The 18,617-nt window shown below is 42.3% G+C and overlaps 2 protein-coding genes across 8 annotated transcripts in view; one reads left to right on the top strand and one right to left on the bottom strand.

Moving 5' to 3' along the window:
* The first annotated feature begins 8,439 nt into the window (after positions 1–8,439).
* Positions 8,440–18,617, top strand: part of LOC126869963 (protein Skeletor, isoforms B/C) — a 27,884-nt gene continuing 17,706 nt past the window's right edge. For all 4 annotated transcript variants that reach the window (XM_050627204.1, XM_050627207.1, XM_050627205.1 and 1 more), the window contains exons 1-2: positions 8,440–8,927; positions 18,071–18,208. In XM_050627204.1, coding sequence (XP_050483161.1) covers positions 8,660–8,927; positions 18,071–18,208 — 406 coding nt within the window. In that variant the 5' untranslated portion in view covers positions 8,440–8,659. The remainder of the gene's footprint in view (positions 8,928–18,070; positions 18,209–18,617) is intronic.
* LOC126869970 (DDB1- and CUL4-associated factor 10) overlaps positions 14,929–18,617 on the bottom strand; it is a 25,130-nt gene continuing 21,441 nt past the window's right edge. For 2 of the 4 annotated variants that reach the window (XR_007691068.1, XR_007691070.1), the window contains one exon: positions 14,929–16,174. The gene's annotated coding sequence lies outside the window, so the exon portion shown is untranslated. The remainder of the gene's footprint in view (positions 16,175–18,617) is intronic. The other 2 variants (XR_007691069.1, XR_007691071.1) reach the window with 1 other exon arrangement.

The raw sequence follows: 18,617 nt of genomic DNA, 5'->3' as shown, positions 1-18,617 counted from the left end.
AAGGTCTAGTAATCATGGTACGATCAATGTAATAAATAAAGCAATGAAAAACGAATAAAAAATTTAGAATAAAGTTTGTCCACGTCGAGGGTTTATTCTCGAGTTTGAAAATTTGTTAGAAATACACGAACTTGGCTAATTCCTAACTGGATACTAACGAATCGATCTATGACCGGTTTTGTTTTACGTGTCAAAATAATATCGAAAATGTAAACGAAAGTTCGTTCGTATTACAGAAGAAAATGAGAAATTGGAAATCGATCGTATCTAGTTAAGAGTCACGTGCATTCTCGATGAACTTTCTTTTTCGCGTGCAACCATATCACTTGCTTTGCCAATCATCGTACTATGATTAACGGGACGCTCAGTATAACAATAAAAGGGAGACAAGGTAGATTTGCGTTTAAATTCTATTCAAAGTCGCTGGCAGCTTTTTAATTGCGGTTCTTTATGAGCAGGTTAATCTATCGTAGCTATTTGTCATGCAGATAAAACGGTACCGCGACGGTACGCCTAGCACCAAAAAACGCGTAGCGCCACACCACGAGCAGATTGCAGCTGAGAAGATTCCGCCGGATGAAATACTGGAAAGCGATCGTCACCGTTTTAGGGGACTCGGCGTTTTTCGCAATTTATGAACAATTAAAATTCATGAATTTTCCAGGCGAAATCTGTGTCAGGAAGGCACGTCCACGGGAACTTTGCAAGATCGTCGTAATTCAGCTGGAGATATAGAGATATCGTAATCCATAAATAATCTTTCCCATTACTTCACGGCTTCGTCGTCTTATCGTTCCGTATGGCTGATTCTATGCATACTTAAGAGTGTTTTATGCAACAGGACAGGCACGCCTGGCTCGCGTAAAGCGAGATAATCCATTGGTTGAACGGCCATTTATGGCACGCGTATGCGTTTAACTTTTGTCAATCTCGCGAAGCAAAAGAAACTTGGCCGCGTTCGATCGATACACTCGAATCCCTACGGAGCTGTTTGAAAGTCTTCGCTAATAGACTACGCATCGAAGTGAATGGCAGCCGTTCTCTTATCCACTGATAGTATTACAAAAGGAATACGAGACAATGTCCCTGAACAACGACGTTATTAAAGCATTGATTTCAGCAACTTTAACGCGCTATCGATCGGCTGCACGATACCAGCTGATGCATCGGTGAATCCATATAGCTGCGCATCCATATATCCTCGCTCAAACAACAACGACCAACTTTCTGTTAATTGTTCCGTGTCTCGCGCAAATGTCGCTGGTCGTCGTCCAATATTCCTGCCGTAATGACCAAAGAAAAATAGAATACACGCAGCGGCAGAAACAAATATTGCTTCGGTATAATTGTCAGGAACGTACGTTGTTTTGAAATCGAAACAAAACCCAAACGCTCCTCTCATCACGTCACTTCGATGTTAGATGGAACGTTTCTACGAGTTGGTATTTGTTGGATATTGTCTGAAGCACGCGGTAACGACACACAACAAGAAAGCTACTCGTCGTTGCATCAACGAAGACGCACCTCTACAGACATTCGGCTAATCAAAATTTACTTTGCATCGATTCCTCGACCTGGATAACGTTCTACGATACTTGGCGAAGAAATAAAGATGCTCTGGAGTGTCAAAGCTCTTATGCAGATAGTATATTCAAAGTAGACTTTGACCCTGCCGCGGCCGCGATGCTTCCGTCAGAGAAAGTCTTCCATTTACGGGCTCGTCCCATTATCTCCGACCACTTTCCCATTATGTGTCTCGGAGCTTGTGAACGCGGAATGCGTAATAGCGTTAGCGGGCCGCGATTAACCACAGGACTGAAGCGCGACGGACGTTATGCAATCAGAAGAGGCCCGGCAAGTCCCTTTTTAGAGGAGAATGAATGGAACGGCGAGTGGTTTCTTCTTCGTTTCGTAACAACGTTGCAGCGCCGAATTCTCTCGATCTCGTCCCTTCTCTTCGAACACAGATTCCGCTTATCCAAAAATGATTACGTAAGCCGACGTTGCGAAAACTTTCGTCATTTTACGATTAATCCGAGCCAATTGATCGAGGATTTGGTTGAAAGAAAGCGAACCACAACCGTGTGATATTCGATCGGTGTTTCGGTCGTCGTTGTACACCGCGCTCCGATTCAACGAAGAAGTGTGCCGCGCAACCAGTTCTTGTTTTCTTTCCGTTTTCTCGGTCGCGATGCAGTGGCTAAATTAGAAAATCAATTTCATCCGAGAAAAAGAGAGACGAGGAGGCTGTGGGAAGCGCGACGTACTCGTCGAAACAATTTTCTCTCGTTAACTCATCGGCCAGACTCGTTAACTTTCGCTAATAAGCATGGCCAAGTGCAAGTGAAACACAGACGCGCGTGGTAATCGCAGTTGCGTCGATTCGACGGAAAGCACGCAGAAACGAAACATAGAAAACATCGAGCAATCTGGTAAGGTACGCGGCTCGAATCATTGCAAGAAAATGGTATTAGAACGTTCGAGAGACCTGTTTTACCGTGTCTGCCGTGCAACCGTGAAAAGAGTAGCATATCCTCACTTGGCGTCTTCAATTACGCGTTATGCGCAACATTCCGCAATGCTGATTTCACTTTCGACGTACACGCCGCTGATTCTCCTGTTTCGTTGCTCGTTCAACGGGAATACAATCGACTCGCAGACAACAGTTCTCTTTCTACCGTGTAAAGAATATTTCAGGAAAGTCGTAAAATCGTGTATGTGTGTGTGCGTGCGTGTGTGTGAAAAAGTTTTGAAAAAAAAGAAAATGAATTTTCGACAGGTTAAACACGTAAGACATTGAGAAAATAATTAGTTGCTAGAATCAAGCCATTATACGGTCATATCGATAAATCTTGATCGTTGAAGATAAATGCAAACAAACTAGAAAGAAGACGATGATGAAGATCTTCGCGTGAGTAATAATCATTTTTAATTACTAGCCAGTCTTTTCTCTGCTCGTCCAGGGGTCGCAAAAGGCGGTTTCTAGGTTGAGCAGAAACCTCTTAGTTTCTGTAGGAATACAACCGGCCCGCATGCCAGTCCAGCCATGAAAGAATGGAGAGCAGTCGATGCCACGAAATCCTGCGATTCAACAAACGCTCGGTTATGGACGAGCTTCCTCGGTTATACGGAACAAGGGATAGGGTCTGCGCTACGTTTCAAACACTCGACATTGTGGACTGATGCGTGTGTCGACGATGCTCGATTGTTTCTCGTTGAAGTCCCGATGCAAAAAGGAAAGCGTTTAAAATAAGCGTGCAATCGAAGTTGCACAGAAAATTGGGCCAGAACCTGAATTTAGTAATTTCTGAATTTATATAATATTTCAACGGCAGCTATAAATTTTAGTGTCTGATGAGAGAAGCAATAATTTTCTAGGAATATTTAGTCGCTAAAAATAGAACAACTAAACCTTGGAACGTTCGATTTTAAATGGCAAATTTTATAAATTATCGAAATTCCTTGAAGAATACCTGTAAGAAACTTGCGAAATAACGAACCGTTATCTGTCCAAATTCCAAATTTTGATTTACAATTATCCATCTTACTACTAAGTTCCATTAATTGATCACCGTGAGCCGGTGAAGGCGAAATGAACTTGACTCGTACTTTCGAGTCACTCGTGCCGTGTCACTACGTTAGCTTTATATCGTCTATCAGCCACATGGAAAGGGATAGGGTCAGCTACCTTGACTCGGGGGCCTCGAGTCACATGACTCCGGACAGGCATCGGTTCGTGGACTTCGTGCTTGCAACTGGACAGATCAGGATTGGTAAGGGGTACCTGGGGATCAAGGAAAAAGGAACGATCGTCGTGAAGATGACTAAGGTCTGTGGCGGGTGGACCCCATTCTTGTCGAACGCCCTGTGGGTACCTGAATTACTCTACATCTGATCTTTTTAGTTTTCTCAAGCACTGAAGCCATCGACAGCGCGTAGAAAAAAGACTGCGACGAAGACAGACCATAAACGGTAGACAGGCGACGTTGGCTTCGGGGTTTTCAGTTATTGGGTAACACAGCTAGCGTGAGGATCTGGACCAGCTCAAATTGTATTCTTACTTATAATTACACTTCTATTTAAATATATTTTCTGCCTTACAATTTATCCACGAGCTTTCGCTGTTTACACATCGAATAACCTCAACAGGTTATGGGCCCAGAGCTGTAAATTGCAAGGCAGCAACGTGAAGTGAATAAATTGTTAAAGTGTTGTGCTTAGTAAAGTAAGGGATAGTGCTAAAATGGAATCAGCAAGTGCGAAGATCGAGATGTTACGCGGCGAAGAAATCTGGCTCCAGTGGCGTTTTGTTATGCGTACACTTTTGGAGGAAGATGACGACCTGATCAACGTGTGTGAAGGGAATCTGTGTGATTCAGGTAACAGCGCGGCGAAAGAAATGGCTCGTGAAAGATTTTTGAAGGCAGATCGGTTAGCGAGAAAATTAATCGCGACCTCGATAGGAAGGAAACCGTTGGATCTTCTTTTATGTTGCACAACAGCATATGAAATGTGGAAAAAGTTGAATACAATATATGACATGAAGTCGGATGAGAATCTAAATATGGTCCAGAAGCAGTTCTTCGATTTTAAATCGGAAGAATCTGAAGATGTCTCTTACAACCTATCAAAGTTGGGACTGATAGCGGTAAAGATGAAAATCCTTGGGAGTGAAACTGGCGAGAAAATGCTGATAACACGCATTTTATCGGTGTTACCGATTTACGCCGATTACGCCAAGCGTAATTGGCGTTGGTTCCGTAATAACGTTCTTTTCTAAACTGAAAAGACGCCGACACCGCGGTTCCGTGGATCCTTCTTGTAATTATTCTGTAATTATTACTCGCAATGTAGACGAGATTAAATTTAATCACAGGCTACGAGAGAGTGCTTATGACGAGGAAGAAAGATCCTTCCAGCGGACGGCACGTGCAACCTATTATCTCGCCGTGTCGCACTCTCCCAAGACACTCTAAACCAATGTAACCAGCCATTGTTACAAAAGACAATGACCAAGTGACGCGTGTAATCGTTTCTGCATATCTTCGAATCGCGGCAAGGGTCGACAATCGGCCTGCGCGTTTTTGTTCGCGCCTCCTACCTCGCGTTAACGTGACATTCCAACGTCTACGTCTATCGACATTCCAATATATCTACAAGTTCAAACAGCAACCAATTTTCCTCTCCTCGCAAACGTCGAAGTATAAACGTTAATAATATTAAATTCACAACAAGAATTTTACAATTTTTCCAATAAACTTAACACCGTCTATAAAGAAACCTGTTTCCATCATGCCTATTGCTATTTGAAATGATTAGTTTGCTCATAGATTACCGCGTCTAAGCAGGCAAATGTAGAAATAATCTTCGACGATCAATTAATTAATTGGTCAAATATTATGGATGATAGTGTTTCAAAATCTACACATAATTTTTCTACTTTCCCATTAAATAATCCAGATAAGTAATTACACATTTCATACTCCTTAGGAAACTTATTCCTACAGAGGAAGAATACTCCTGTGAAAACGTAGTCTGTTAAAGTTGATCAGGATGCTATACCGACCAATTTCTATCATAATCACGCTTTCAAAATCTTTTATATAACGCCTATGATGTATACATGAAAGTTTTCTATCTGTTCGAACAACTTTCTCGATCGACTGTACATGTATGACCAGAGACTCGTGTCTGACGCTTACAGGATATCTCTACTTTGCCAAGAGCACGCGACGAAAGACACGCGTACGAGCCATTTCCTGGCTCTCGGGACATTCACGGAAGCCTGCGTCTCTGTAGTTCCATGGATACTGTCGTGTACGGCAGCCCGAGAAAAATAGATTTCAATTGCGTTTTGTGCATTTTGAAAGAATTTTAATTGGAATGGACGCGCCAACAATATCAACTGGAATTAAAATTCCTGGCGCGTGAACGCGCGACTTGGACTCGGAGACGCGACCCGTGAAAGTTTTCACGCAAACTTATGTTACGAGAGAGAAACAAAATTATTCGAGGATCATGCGGAGTTCGAAGTTCCCGACGCGGTTCTTTGAGCGCTTTTCCTTGTTTACACGAGACAGTAAACAGGGAAGAAAGGCCACTTCGTTTTACCTGGCAAGCTCGCCTCGATGCATGTACACGGCTCACCTCGACAGCTTGTATCTTACCGTAATGATGATTTTGCCACTCATCTTAAACAACCACTCCGTCTTAAACATCCACTCGCCGACATGAATCCTGCATGCTGCGACGAGCATTTTACTCGGCCAACTTTATTTCCCACTCCTAGTCCCCATCCTGTCCTGTTAACTTAAGCTAAAACGCGATGTCGGGAATATCCAATTACTCTTTGACGTGTACACCTACGTCCAGAAGTATTAGGACATTCATACGAGAAATTGGGTTAACCGGAATAATCATTTGGAAATCATCAGTGAAGAAAATTATCATGTGATTCGAAGTGTCGCGCTGCAAACAGCTCGTATATTCAACGTTACGATAATCTTGTTAATTAAGCAAAATTAAATTAGATTTCTTTTTCATTTACGATGTTCGTAACGATTGAAGGATCTTCCTGGCCATCGATTTCATTTTTATACGAATTTTTTTACACGATTGTCTTGAGGTCGATTCTTATTACAAAGAACGTATCGATAATGTATTATATTGGCAAGATTACTTCGTAATATAATTTTTACACGGACACCGTCCCTTTGATCTGGTGTTCATAAAAATATAAATTTGCATAACATTCACGATCTAATAATCAGGTTATCACGTTTCATACTAAACCAGCAGGTGTCGTAACACTCGTAAACCAGAATGTAGGTCTTGCATGGCGAGTATAGCGATCTAAAATATGTAAAAGATTGGCGAGAAGAATGACATACGTGTTGGAACAAAGTTCGATACTTTTGTATTTGTCACGCTTATTTTAGGAAACCCGTCGACCCTGTCGCTAGTTTCGATAACTCTACATATTTTTAGCATCCGAGCTAAAATGATACAGGGAAGAACTTGGAAAGCGAATAACCGTGTGTTTCCAATGGCCAGCAGGGACCAAGGAAAATCAAGCAGAACACGGTGCTGTCATTGTTTAACCTTTTCGATACGGCGGTCTCGCTCGCTTGGACGCTCTGCCATCGTATGGGCGAACAAGACGCGGGCGTGCTTCTTGTTCTAATTTTACTACGAAAGGTATTATTATTTACTTCCTGTGTCCAATAATTATTAGTCTTTTCCATAATAAAGTCAACAAACCGCACTGAAGAAAATAAATGGAAATGATCTAACATTTCGAATGATGAATTTACGTTTTGTGTTTTAATTCCAAAGTTTGAAATATCAAACTAATAAATCCACGATTGTACATTCTTTCAAGGCCAATGAAAATTTCCATGATTAAGGTTTTTCGAATAATCGATTCTGCTTTGAAATTCACAGATACTAAACACCTTTGCCGTTCTTTTGCGCATTGCCTTCCTCTCAATACAAATTATTCTCATCTATCAAATTAATACTATCTTCCGACGACGATGAATTGCTGTTCATCCTTGGCCTTCCGTGTTTGCTGCAATGCTTGTCTTTTTCTCTTTTCTTTATAGCTGAAGCGTCAAGAATACGAAGAACACGGAAGAAGAAGACGATGAAATGAAAAACGATGCAGACAATATTTTTTGAAAGTATCTGTTCTATTCTTTTGCTGATATTCACATCCGTAAGAGCGCACAGCGATCGTACGATCATAGATGGCTATAGTCACCGTCGATGACTGACTATAGTAGAAAGGGTTAAATAGTCCTTGGTTGGTTGTTATAAAAAGACAGGCCAACCTGAGTGTCAACTATTATTCTGTTCCCGGTTTATCCAACCAGCATCCAGGCCTGTCGCGGTCGAGATCTTGCGGTGTACAGCTCAACTGTGTTCCTCTACTACCACCCTGACCTGCCTCATTCCTATTCGTCGTGAGGTGCGTCACGAAAGCACCGAAAAACACAATCTCGACCGAGGACAGCCAGAGCCAAGGGAACAGAACATAGATAAAAACGTTGCACTGCTACTCCGTTAACGAGAAATTATGTTTCTCATTTTTCTTCAGCGCCTGCTTTAAGTACACTCGAAGCTCGACGTTGCGCATACTCGATATTTTTACCTTAATAATCAATGGTTTTTAAACATACGTTTAGTAATTAACTTGTATCAATTAACTCGTTACGAAGTGCAGCCACACGAGTTTATCCATAGCAAGATAAAAAGTAGCGAAAGAAGTATTTTTGCGAATATACGTACATACCTTGAAAACTAGAACCTAACTCAGGATGTTGAACTTGACAGCGTATTTGAAAATTGATGAAATCGGTAAGGTGAACCCTCGTTCACGTAACTACCATGTATTCTTTTCTTAATAAAGTTGATCTGAAATTTGATCAATTTGACAACTACGATATTAGAATGCGCACAGATATCGTTGATAGAATGAAAAATATACGACAAGGAACGCAAAGAGGAACAGAGTCTAGGAATAACAAACTTCGTCGTCTCTTCGTGTGCCCCCTTCCACGTGCGGTCCAGAGAGAGGATCAGAGGAGCGACGAGTAATCTAAGAAAGGAGGGAACGAAAACACCGAGTGATGGACGAAAGAGGGAAAAGCGAGGTGAAATGACGGATTCAAAGGAGCAAGCAGAGCAGAAGGGAGAGGAGGTGAAGAGAGCGAGAACAAGATGGAGAAAGAGAAAGAGAGAGAGCGAGGTGAGGCAAGGCGAGCCGGTGATCGTAGTGGGATCGACAAAGCTACCTGGTTCCACGACGGCCACTTTCGACGGCAGTAACCACGAAGACGCCATGACGACACAATCACCCACATCGTCCACGACTCGGCTCTCCTCGATTGGTCTAGTCGCAGCGATTTATCTTCTTCTGGCGACACGTGAGTTTATTCGGTTATAATCGACACGAAAATTTCCAAGCTACGGTATCCAACGCTTTCTCAAGCTCCTCCTATTCCACTCAAAGTGATTCTCGTCGAGTGCCAACAGAATTCTATATTTTAACAGAGAATTGTTGCCCCTAAATACACCGGTAGCATAGTCGGAAACTCAACGAGCGCGGAGCCTTTCGCTTCGCCACTTTGCACGGTATTCCGAACACGCTTGCAGCATGATACCATTATTAGCAAAGTTCGCTGCTCGAATTGTTCGGCAGGAGGCTTATTTACGAAGGGGGTGGTGGCTTACAGCGTAGTAGCGAACGCCTAGTTCAAACCTACTGAAAATCGCGTCATCAGAATCCACAACGCGTCACAAAATCATTAGTGCTACCCTGTTTCTACGTCGACACGAACCGGGTAAAGGTGTAAAGGTGTTGGCGAGACCCATTCGACCGAAACATCACTCGCCAAGTGTCGCCGGTGATTGCGTGCGCGCGACAACCAAACCTGCACCGTTCACGCGCGTCAATGGTATCGCGGCAGAGTTTCGCTTCTCGCGATATTTAACAGCGAATCGAGTCTCGACAATACACAGTTACAGGTCACGCGACAAAACCGATGACATTTGGTTTCGGTTGCAGTCCAAATCAAATGTCCGGCCGAATAATCGTAAACCAAATTCAAATCGAATCAGGACATATACACTGCCGCTGAAAAGTCTTGCGACAGTTATTATATTCGTTTGAAAATTGGACAGATGTAGGTGATAGTAGACCGATATGATGGAGTATCGTTTAGATTGATATTTCGTATAACGAAGAAACCTAATTGACGCTAATGTGAACGGTTTTATTAAGAATTGGCAGGCTCCTGAACAACAATGTAGATAGAGATCGTTCGAAAGGAAAGAAACAACGTGAAAAGATTTGAAGTCGAAGAAATTATCGAACGATACTTGGCGTGGCAATGATCGAAGCTAATTAACGACGGTGTTACTCCGTTCAGGGCTCGTTTCGACGTTAGCGTCTCGATTTGCCGGTCTGTTTCGCGGCGTCTGCGTGACTTTCGCGTTCCGCGCTTTTCCTCCGGCCGGGAGAAAGAGATTCGCGATTCGTAAAAAGAGGAAGAAAAACACACGTACGGTATCGCGGTCGTAACGATTTCGCGAAGAAACTGCCGGCCGTTTTCCGCTCGAGATCTCGCGACACTCGGCTTACGAAAGTGCTACGAACACGCGGAAAGACGCTAGTCTGTGGATATGGTAATTTAGTTCAGCCTGTTTCCATCTTATTTCTCTGCTTGTCAGGCGAGGCACGCTCGATTCGACAAACTCGATCGATTTACCGGATCTATCATTGATTCTACAGTCTCTGGTCGTCGGATTACTATTTGTAACTACAACGTGTCTTACACACACGTAGATAGCACATCGGATAAATTGATTAACGTATCATTAATCTCTTTATTCCATTAGATGCATATGATTAATATTCAATTCTCAAGAAACTTCGGGATTACGAGAGTTTGAAGCAAACGAATATTTAATATAAAATTAATATACAGCGTGAATAATCATTTTAAACATAAAACAAATCTTAAAGACGATCCTATTGAACATCGATGCTTATTAACATTTACAACGAATAATTGTCCGTTCAAATACTTTGATGATCTTTGCGAGGTATATATTTGCGATGAATATCTTGTAACTCCTATATACATTTTCAGATTACGCCAATATAAATCACGTGCCTCGTTACAGTGCTAATGACATTCCCCAATGTTCTTTTTATTACACACGTAATACGTTGATAAAAAGTTCAACTACTTTTACGAGCCACTATACCTATACATCGACTTAGTAAATAATATAATCTTTCCTATTATATAACTCGCTCATATCTGTCGATTGTACCAAAAGAGATGTCAAATATTGAAACTCTTAAGAGCTCCTAATTCGATGCCCAGGGACCTTATTTTCGTTCATAGAGCGCAAACACCGAAACGGTATCTAACGTACCTGTGTTTCACGGTTGCATACCTTTCCAGATTCTCCGCAAATATCCTTTATTCGTGTCTAATCGGCCACTGCCTGGACGTGGCGTTAATCCGCCACTGGAATAATCTTTCTCCTTTGGTTCGCGTTTCGGTCCAGTGGCCACGCGTGCGAGACGCCGCGGAATTGTACAACTCGCGAACCTTAATTGAGATGCTATGTAAATAGGGAACACGCTATTTACGAAGAACGCTTCGATAGTCGATCTAACTTCCCGTAAAAGGAAAACCGTTCAACGGATTCTCTGGAACACGTGTCAAATGAAATTTCTTTCCGTCATCGCGGCTACGTCTATGAATCCACCGGTATAGCGTGTTCGACGTTTACGATTCTCGATTGCAAGTTCCAGATGGCCGAATCGCTCGAACAGCCAGACTTGTTCGTAGAGTCAGACGGGAACGGTTTCCAACTTTGATTCGAATCGGCGAACTGATCGTGACGACGTGACTCGCGACGTTTCACATTGTACCGGTGTGGTTGATACTTGAAATTCGACGAAAGTAGAAGAAATCCATGGAATTTACCGTGCTCGAGGAACACACGAAGGGAAATTTGCTGCATAATTTCATCTATTGAGAGCGAATGGAAGGCCGACGGAGTCGGATAAATGGGATTTATCGGAAACAGGCGTATCCCGATGTACCGGCTTAAAATAAGATTACACGGGAAGAAAATGGAAAATTCGATATTGCAATTGAAAGGCGCGACGCCGAGTGAAAGAGGGGAAATACCGCGTGAATCGCGAGTCGATCCGGATGAAATTTAGCTGGTAGCAGGGTTTCGCTGCGTTTCCGAAACACCTTGTTTTCTCTCTATTGCCGCGAATCTACCGGCATCTACTGGTGTTGCGACATTAACTCGAGAGTCGTATTATGCAGAGGCAGGCAATTACGCTTGTCCGCCTGCTGCTTTCTCTTTCGTATGAAAATGTCAAAGGTCCGATATGTATCTGCCATTCTGTTCCCTCTCTTTTTCCCTTTTTTCTCTCATCTTAAACCAACCTCGTTGACCCAAATTTCCAGTCCTCGCGTCTATTAGACACACGCCACGTGTGTTTCCCGCTTTGATCGGTCTAAAGTAATCTTTCTCTTTCAGCGTTCTTTTCTCCTCCATTGCATCTGGTCGCGTAGCCCGCTTTTTATCGCTCCCCGTGGGCTCCAGCGAATTACGAACCACGTTCATAATAATTTAATCACGCTCCACCCTGTCGTTACCGCGACAATAATTACGCACTAATGGCTCGCGGCTGCAACGACGTAATGCATCCTCTCAAAGCTCGAAAGCGACACTGCTTTGACGCTTCGGCTTCTCATTAGCGATTGATACCAAAGTCTCTGCGACTACGCCCTATATTCATCGACTAGTTTCTACGTGCTAACCTCGAATCCGATACGATCTGATCTTTTCTAAAACGGTCTTACGATGGGAAGAACAAAGTTGCCAGGTAGAAGATGTCTACGCGTAATCGGCAAATTGCACCGGTAGAAATACACTCGCGATTCAGACCACGAAATTTGCGCGTAAAAGTACGTGAAATATTTATACTGTCTGGTAGAAAGGCGGACTGTCAAGGACACGCTACGTTTTCGAGAATGTTGTTTTTATCGCAAAGTCGGCTCTTCGAGATGAAGTTGAGCCTCAAGCCTGATCCTGTTAAAAGCTTTGCGATCGATGTCTGACCATGAGGTACCGTTCGCCAGAGAATTCAGTTCAAAAATCGTGGGATCGCCTCATTTTGACGCTACGATTTTAAGATGATTTTCTTCGTAATTACCATATCCATGTACAATATTGGATCCTTTTATATTAAATTTCGTTCCTCTAAAGTTTCAACACTGACGAGCTAATGTTATGCATTAAACTTTGTCCTGCGATTAATCATCAGTTACGCATTAAAGAGGAAGAAATTTACAACATGCCACGTATCGGCCAACAGTTTCGAGGGATTTATAATAAAAATATTAAAACGTCGTACATGGCCATCGTGAATAATGAACAACGCGAGCTCCAAACGTGAATTCCAAAGGCAAATTTATCGAGAATGGACATAGACGAATTTCAAGTGTTTCTAGGTTCTTTTTTTTCAAGGTTCTAAGGTTTCTATCTGACAGTAAGGCAAATTTTCTATTGTCTATTCGAGAAAATATACAAAATTCTCGTAGCTGCTCTTAAATGGATACGCAATTTGATAGCACTCTGGAGAGTAAAGCGAACGTGCAAAACTCGTGAAATGGTATGACGTCCCGTTAGAAATCTTTCGATGTAACAGTTTAAAATCCCAACTGGCGGAACGAACGCATTGAATTAATTCTAACTTTCCGAGGAAACGCGCATCGATTGATCCATTGGAGTGCGTGAATGCAAATAATAAGGGCAAAGCGCAGTGCTCTCGATCGACCGGTAGCTTGATTAGAGGAGCGGCAATAGCCGCGTTCTCCAGAGAGAATCAGCGGGGTCTGCGTTCAACTCTCGTTACGCGAGTTTATGTCAGATCGAGCAGTTCGATCAATGACAAGACTTCGCTTCAAGATTACACGTTACGCAGCTTAATGGTCGGCTACATTCGTCCGTCGATGGAAAGCGAATTTTCATCGTCCGCTACTTCACGTGACATTCGCGTACTAACAAAATCATCGTCGTTACGTTCCATCCATTGGCCACGTTCCGATCCATGGGATAGCTGTGTAGTGGCGATAGGAAATTCTTTAGCGTCAACCTTAGCCAGATGCATGAAACAACCATTGCGATCGATGAGCGTAAACAAGCGTCTTCATTAACGAGAAACTTTCTACTAGTGTTCCATGTTCCTCGAAGATGTTGCTAGTTGTTGTATAGCATCTCACTGCATGTTCTCTCGCGTTTCTATCAGTAGCAAAAGGTGCTGCTTGTTGCCTGTTCTCGTTGGCAGCGTAACGACGAAAGGAGAAAATGAAACACGTAACAGCACGTGGCGGCAGAAACAAATGTTTCTTCTATATATATTTGTCGGTAGGAGCAAATATCGTTTTAAAATCGATTTAGAACGCACAGCAACAGCAGAGAAAAAGCGAAATGTTCCTCGTTATTGCTTCGGTAAAGAGCAGCTTAATTATTGCTAAGGAGAAGTGTCGCTTTGAAATCGACGCGAAATTCAAATATTCGTCCGATCGAGTTGCTTCACTGCGGCTGCAAAGTGTATCCGAGAGTTGATATTTGTTGAATATTATTTAGAGTACTATCCGAGTACTACTCGATTGCTATTAGAGCATTGGAGGTTGAGTACTGTTGCTTCTGCAACAGCAGGCAACAAGAAGTTCCTTCCTGTTGCTTCGGTGAAGGCTTAGCGTTAACAACGCATTTTTGTTCAATTATTAAATACCATCAGGTGGTGGAACAAAATGGTACGATCGTTTCTCCATGCCATACGTTACATCACCGATTACCAGCGACAGTTAACGGCACAACGGAACGTCGTACACGGATCATTCCCCGAGACGTATCTAATTTTCCTGGGATCGCGTCGATTTTTTCCAATGTTTTCGACTCGTCGTGGAACGTCGGAACGGTGGTACGCACGGTTTAGAACGCGACCGTGAACGATCCAGGATTTATACCCAGGCATGCGTCAATCTCATCGGATGGACGATATCCTGTTCGACCGAGAGAGCGGTAACGGTACGCGCTCGATCAAAGGGTTAGATGCGAGATCGATCGTCGACCGGTTCCATGATTCGTTAGCATCTAACGAACGGTCCACGCCACTGGGATTGGCCTTGACGTTCGATACGCCGCAATAGCATATTTATGCGAATGTTAACCCTGATTTTCTCTCGGACCATTCTCCTGGAGAACTGCCGGACCAAGTTTTCGCGCGCTTGTTTACCAATCTTGCTCCTCTATTCGCAGTTAATCGAGATAGGCAAACGAATTAGAAGCGATAGAATTCGAAATAGAGTTGCAAGGTTCCTGTCCATCAACGTCTTCCATTTATTTATTCCATTTATTTAAACAGAAAAAGGGATAAATCCTTTGGTACAGAAAAGATACAACGTAGAATGCGATACAAAAAAAGAAAATGCAGTCTCGGTTTTAAACGATCAATTTGTTCTATGAAGAAGAACAATTCAAGAAGAAATTCTAGGAACAAAAAAAGAACGTTATAGAAACGTAAAAACAAAACAAAACGTCAAAACAAAAATATGAAACCTAGAGGCAATAGACGAATATTATCGTAAAGAATGGACCGATCGCGGGATTAATAAGTGCCGTATTTTTTAATATTTCTCCGTGAAAATTTTATACAATATTCTTCGAATGTCATACTTTAATGTACTATTGGTTTTAAAAAAGAAATTTTAACTGTATCGCCAGAAAAAATTCACAAAAACATGCCTTTTTTGTACGAATTAACCTTACCCCGCCCTTAAGTAACTAAAGCTAAATTGAGCTACAATAACAAAATAAAACGAAATAATAAGGAAAACAAAAGAGAAAAGAAAAGACAAGAAAAGCAAAAGAACTTAATTATGCGTCCCGCCACTCCAAACCGAAAACCTTTTCAAAAGCCTCCCTGTGATATACTCCCCGACTCCGAAGTTTTGTAACATTAATCTCAAACGCAACCGTGGCGAGTTGCTTGAACGCAATGTCGAAAGACCTTTTCGCATCGTTGGATATATCGTGCTTAGGTAAATCTATTGCGCACATCAGCTGTTCAAAATACGAACGCAATGGTCCTCCGAGGAACACAAAGAAATCGTCCGGGAAACGCGTTGTCGACGAAAAGGGCGCAGGACCGCGTAACTTAACATAAGCCTCGCGGATCAGGTCCCGATTCGCAATAACATAGAAACCAAGAAATTGATAATCAAAAACAAACTGCTTGAAGTGAACAAAACTACACCAACATTGATCGGCGAGTAATCTGTGATGATCCGAGAAATTATGATAAACCATCCCTTTCTCAATCTCGTAATTCCGCGTCGATAATTTAATTGTGTCTAGAGTTTCGTCAAATTCGAGAAATTCAGACTCCTCAAGCGCTGAAAGTATCTCGTCCGCTGTTGCTCTCAATTCGTCTAGCCTCTTGCAAGAGATTCAACAGGGCAGATGTTTGGTGTAAGTACTCCTCAGGCGCCAACGATTGCTGCGGTGTTGACTGAATCGACAGTTGTGATGTCGACGGAACAGAAGAACGTCTTGGTTCCGGCTTCTGAAACAACGTACGCTTAGTATCAGGAGTTAATCTTTTCGATGCCGGTGAACAAAGGCAATTACAAACGGTTTTGCCACAGATCTTACACAAGTTATTCATTTATTGCATATGACAGAGTAATTGTTATCTTAACAAATTATTAGATTAATCTAACTTACTCCGTGATACACAACTTTGTTGTTGTTGTGAATAAACAACTTTGAAAAAAGAGATTTATTAGAACACAAAGTCTTTAAGATCGAAATAAGTTTTTCAACATCATTAATATGTCCTTTGTATCTCTCAGCCACACTGAGAGAAACTTTACTGTGTATTCTATTATTAAACAATGGAGACATCGTATCAACGCAAGAAACACGATAGTCTTCTGCGTGATCATAGTTCGACATGTCTCGGTGACCTAATTTAGTTAAAAATTTCACTGGATCTTAGAACATGTAAACAATGTGTAAGAAAAAATTAGTCGAGGGAATGCCAGAAAAATTTGAGCAAGTACAATTAAAATGTGGTACATGTATCCAGAATAAAATGCACAATTTACCCTTCCAAAATAACCGTGGTAGAGCACGTGAGATTTTAGAATTAATAACACTTGTTTCCTGTTTCCGCTCATAGACCACTGACGAAGTTTGATCGTTTCAAAACTTAAGACATACATAGGAGTTTAAACGTAAGCTAAGAACAAATAACTAAAGTACACGGCTCTACCTTAAAGATGCTAGAGATTAACTAAATTTTCGGACAGGATCAATGTGATTCGATGAGCCATTCGATTTACGCAGTCGAAATATCGGCAAATAGTGCGTTGATGTTTCGTACGTAACGAGAAATGATCTTGAAACAATGCAACGACGAATGACGAAGAATGATTGGATGATTGCAGGACTGATTGGATGCTGACAGAAGTGATGCGAGAATAATTGAATAATTACAAGTCCTCGTAGATATAAGATCTTTTACCAAGAACACGTTCGCCGTGAAAATGATCGATCTTTCGGCGTTGAGGTATTTTAGAGAATCTCCTGAACCAGCAAATTGTCGGGAGCAAGTTAGAACCACGAGATCCGAACAGATGACTAACATTCCGTGATCTCGTGCGACACGATGTTGCTCCACATGCCGCGCTGCTGCCAAGGCTCAACAAGCATCCGAGGAACTCGCTTTTGCATACCCTCGCGATTCATAACGATCTAGCCTGCTAAACCCACAATATATACGGTAAAATCGATCTTCGAGCGAAGCATCGACTACCGTTAAACGTCCATCGATCCCAAGAATCGGTGATCCAGGAATAAACGGAATTTCTTAACTCGGACTAAGCAGTTCGAGCTGCGATTATTTATGCATGCGGCTGGTACTGAATCTTTTTTTCGATAAACGGGTTGCGTCGTCATTAGTCTGCGGATTTTTACACAAATTCACATTTTTTAGAATATGATTAAAGAAATATACACTCGGTAGAAAACTGTTCCGACCACTCGGATATCGCTTTGTGATATTTTATTCTGTGCGAGCATTATTTAACGAGGAAAATTCCACTTGATCGATTTTGTCAGTTTCTAATTGTTCTTCGTTTCTGCTAATAATTCTTGAACCGCGGCGGATATTTGTTGACTTTCCTATGTATCAACTTCTCCATTATATTTCTAAGTTTATTGTTTCTTACAAGCGCATAAAAGATCGGTAGTCTATTCGTTATTCGTGAGATAAATCCATGATATTCCCCATTGGCCACTATCTTGAATTTTAATATCTGCTTCTTTAATTTTAAATATCTGCGCTTCCATTTTAAATATTCGCGTCGCTGTTAAGCGGCTACCTGCGCTGGCCGCTTCGGCGGGCTGTCGTGGCCATTAATCCACGCTAATTAATTAAATTCGATTTTGTTTACAGAGATATGCAGCGCAGCTTATTACGGAAAGCTTATTGGCAAGCTGTCGGAACTTCATCACGGCGTCAGCGGTGAAGTTTACGCGGTGGACGGGCGAACTCTGTTCATCAAGGACTTCACGTACGACGGCGAAGCACCAAGTTCGTAACCGAGGAGGGGCTATGGCTCGCGCGAAACTTTCTCATTTCAGTGCAACCGTCGATCATGCCGGCTCGCCGGGGTTTTCACGGGAAAAAGAGTGAGCGTACGCGTCGGAGGAAACGACTCCTGACATTTCACGATTCCTACGTAAAGCCACATACTGTTATCGAGAAAGAGAAACATCTCCGTTTCTGACCGTCGACGGTGGATACGTTTCGAGCAGGACGCTGGTTTTACATCGACGATTCGACAGCCGAGAAGAACAGTCGATGTTCCGCGGATCCCTTTTATGTTCTATTCCATCGTTCTTCGTTTTCCTTCCACGCGACGAAACGTGATCGCTCTATCAATTTATTCGTTCTTTTTACGAACGTTTCTGTTACTTTCAATCGCTCTACGACTTTGTCT

This window comes from Bombus huntii, chromosome 10 (genome assembly GCF_024542735.1).
Source record: "Bombus huntii isolate Logan2020A chromosome 10, iyBomHunt1.1, whole genome shotgun sequence".
Lineage (NCBI taxonomy): Eukaryota > Metazoa > Arthropoda > Insecta > Hymenoptera > Apidae > Bombus > Bombus huntii.
This window is presented reverse-complemented; position numbering and strand designations above follow the sequence as displayed.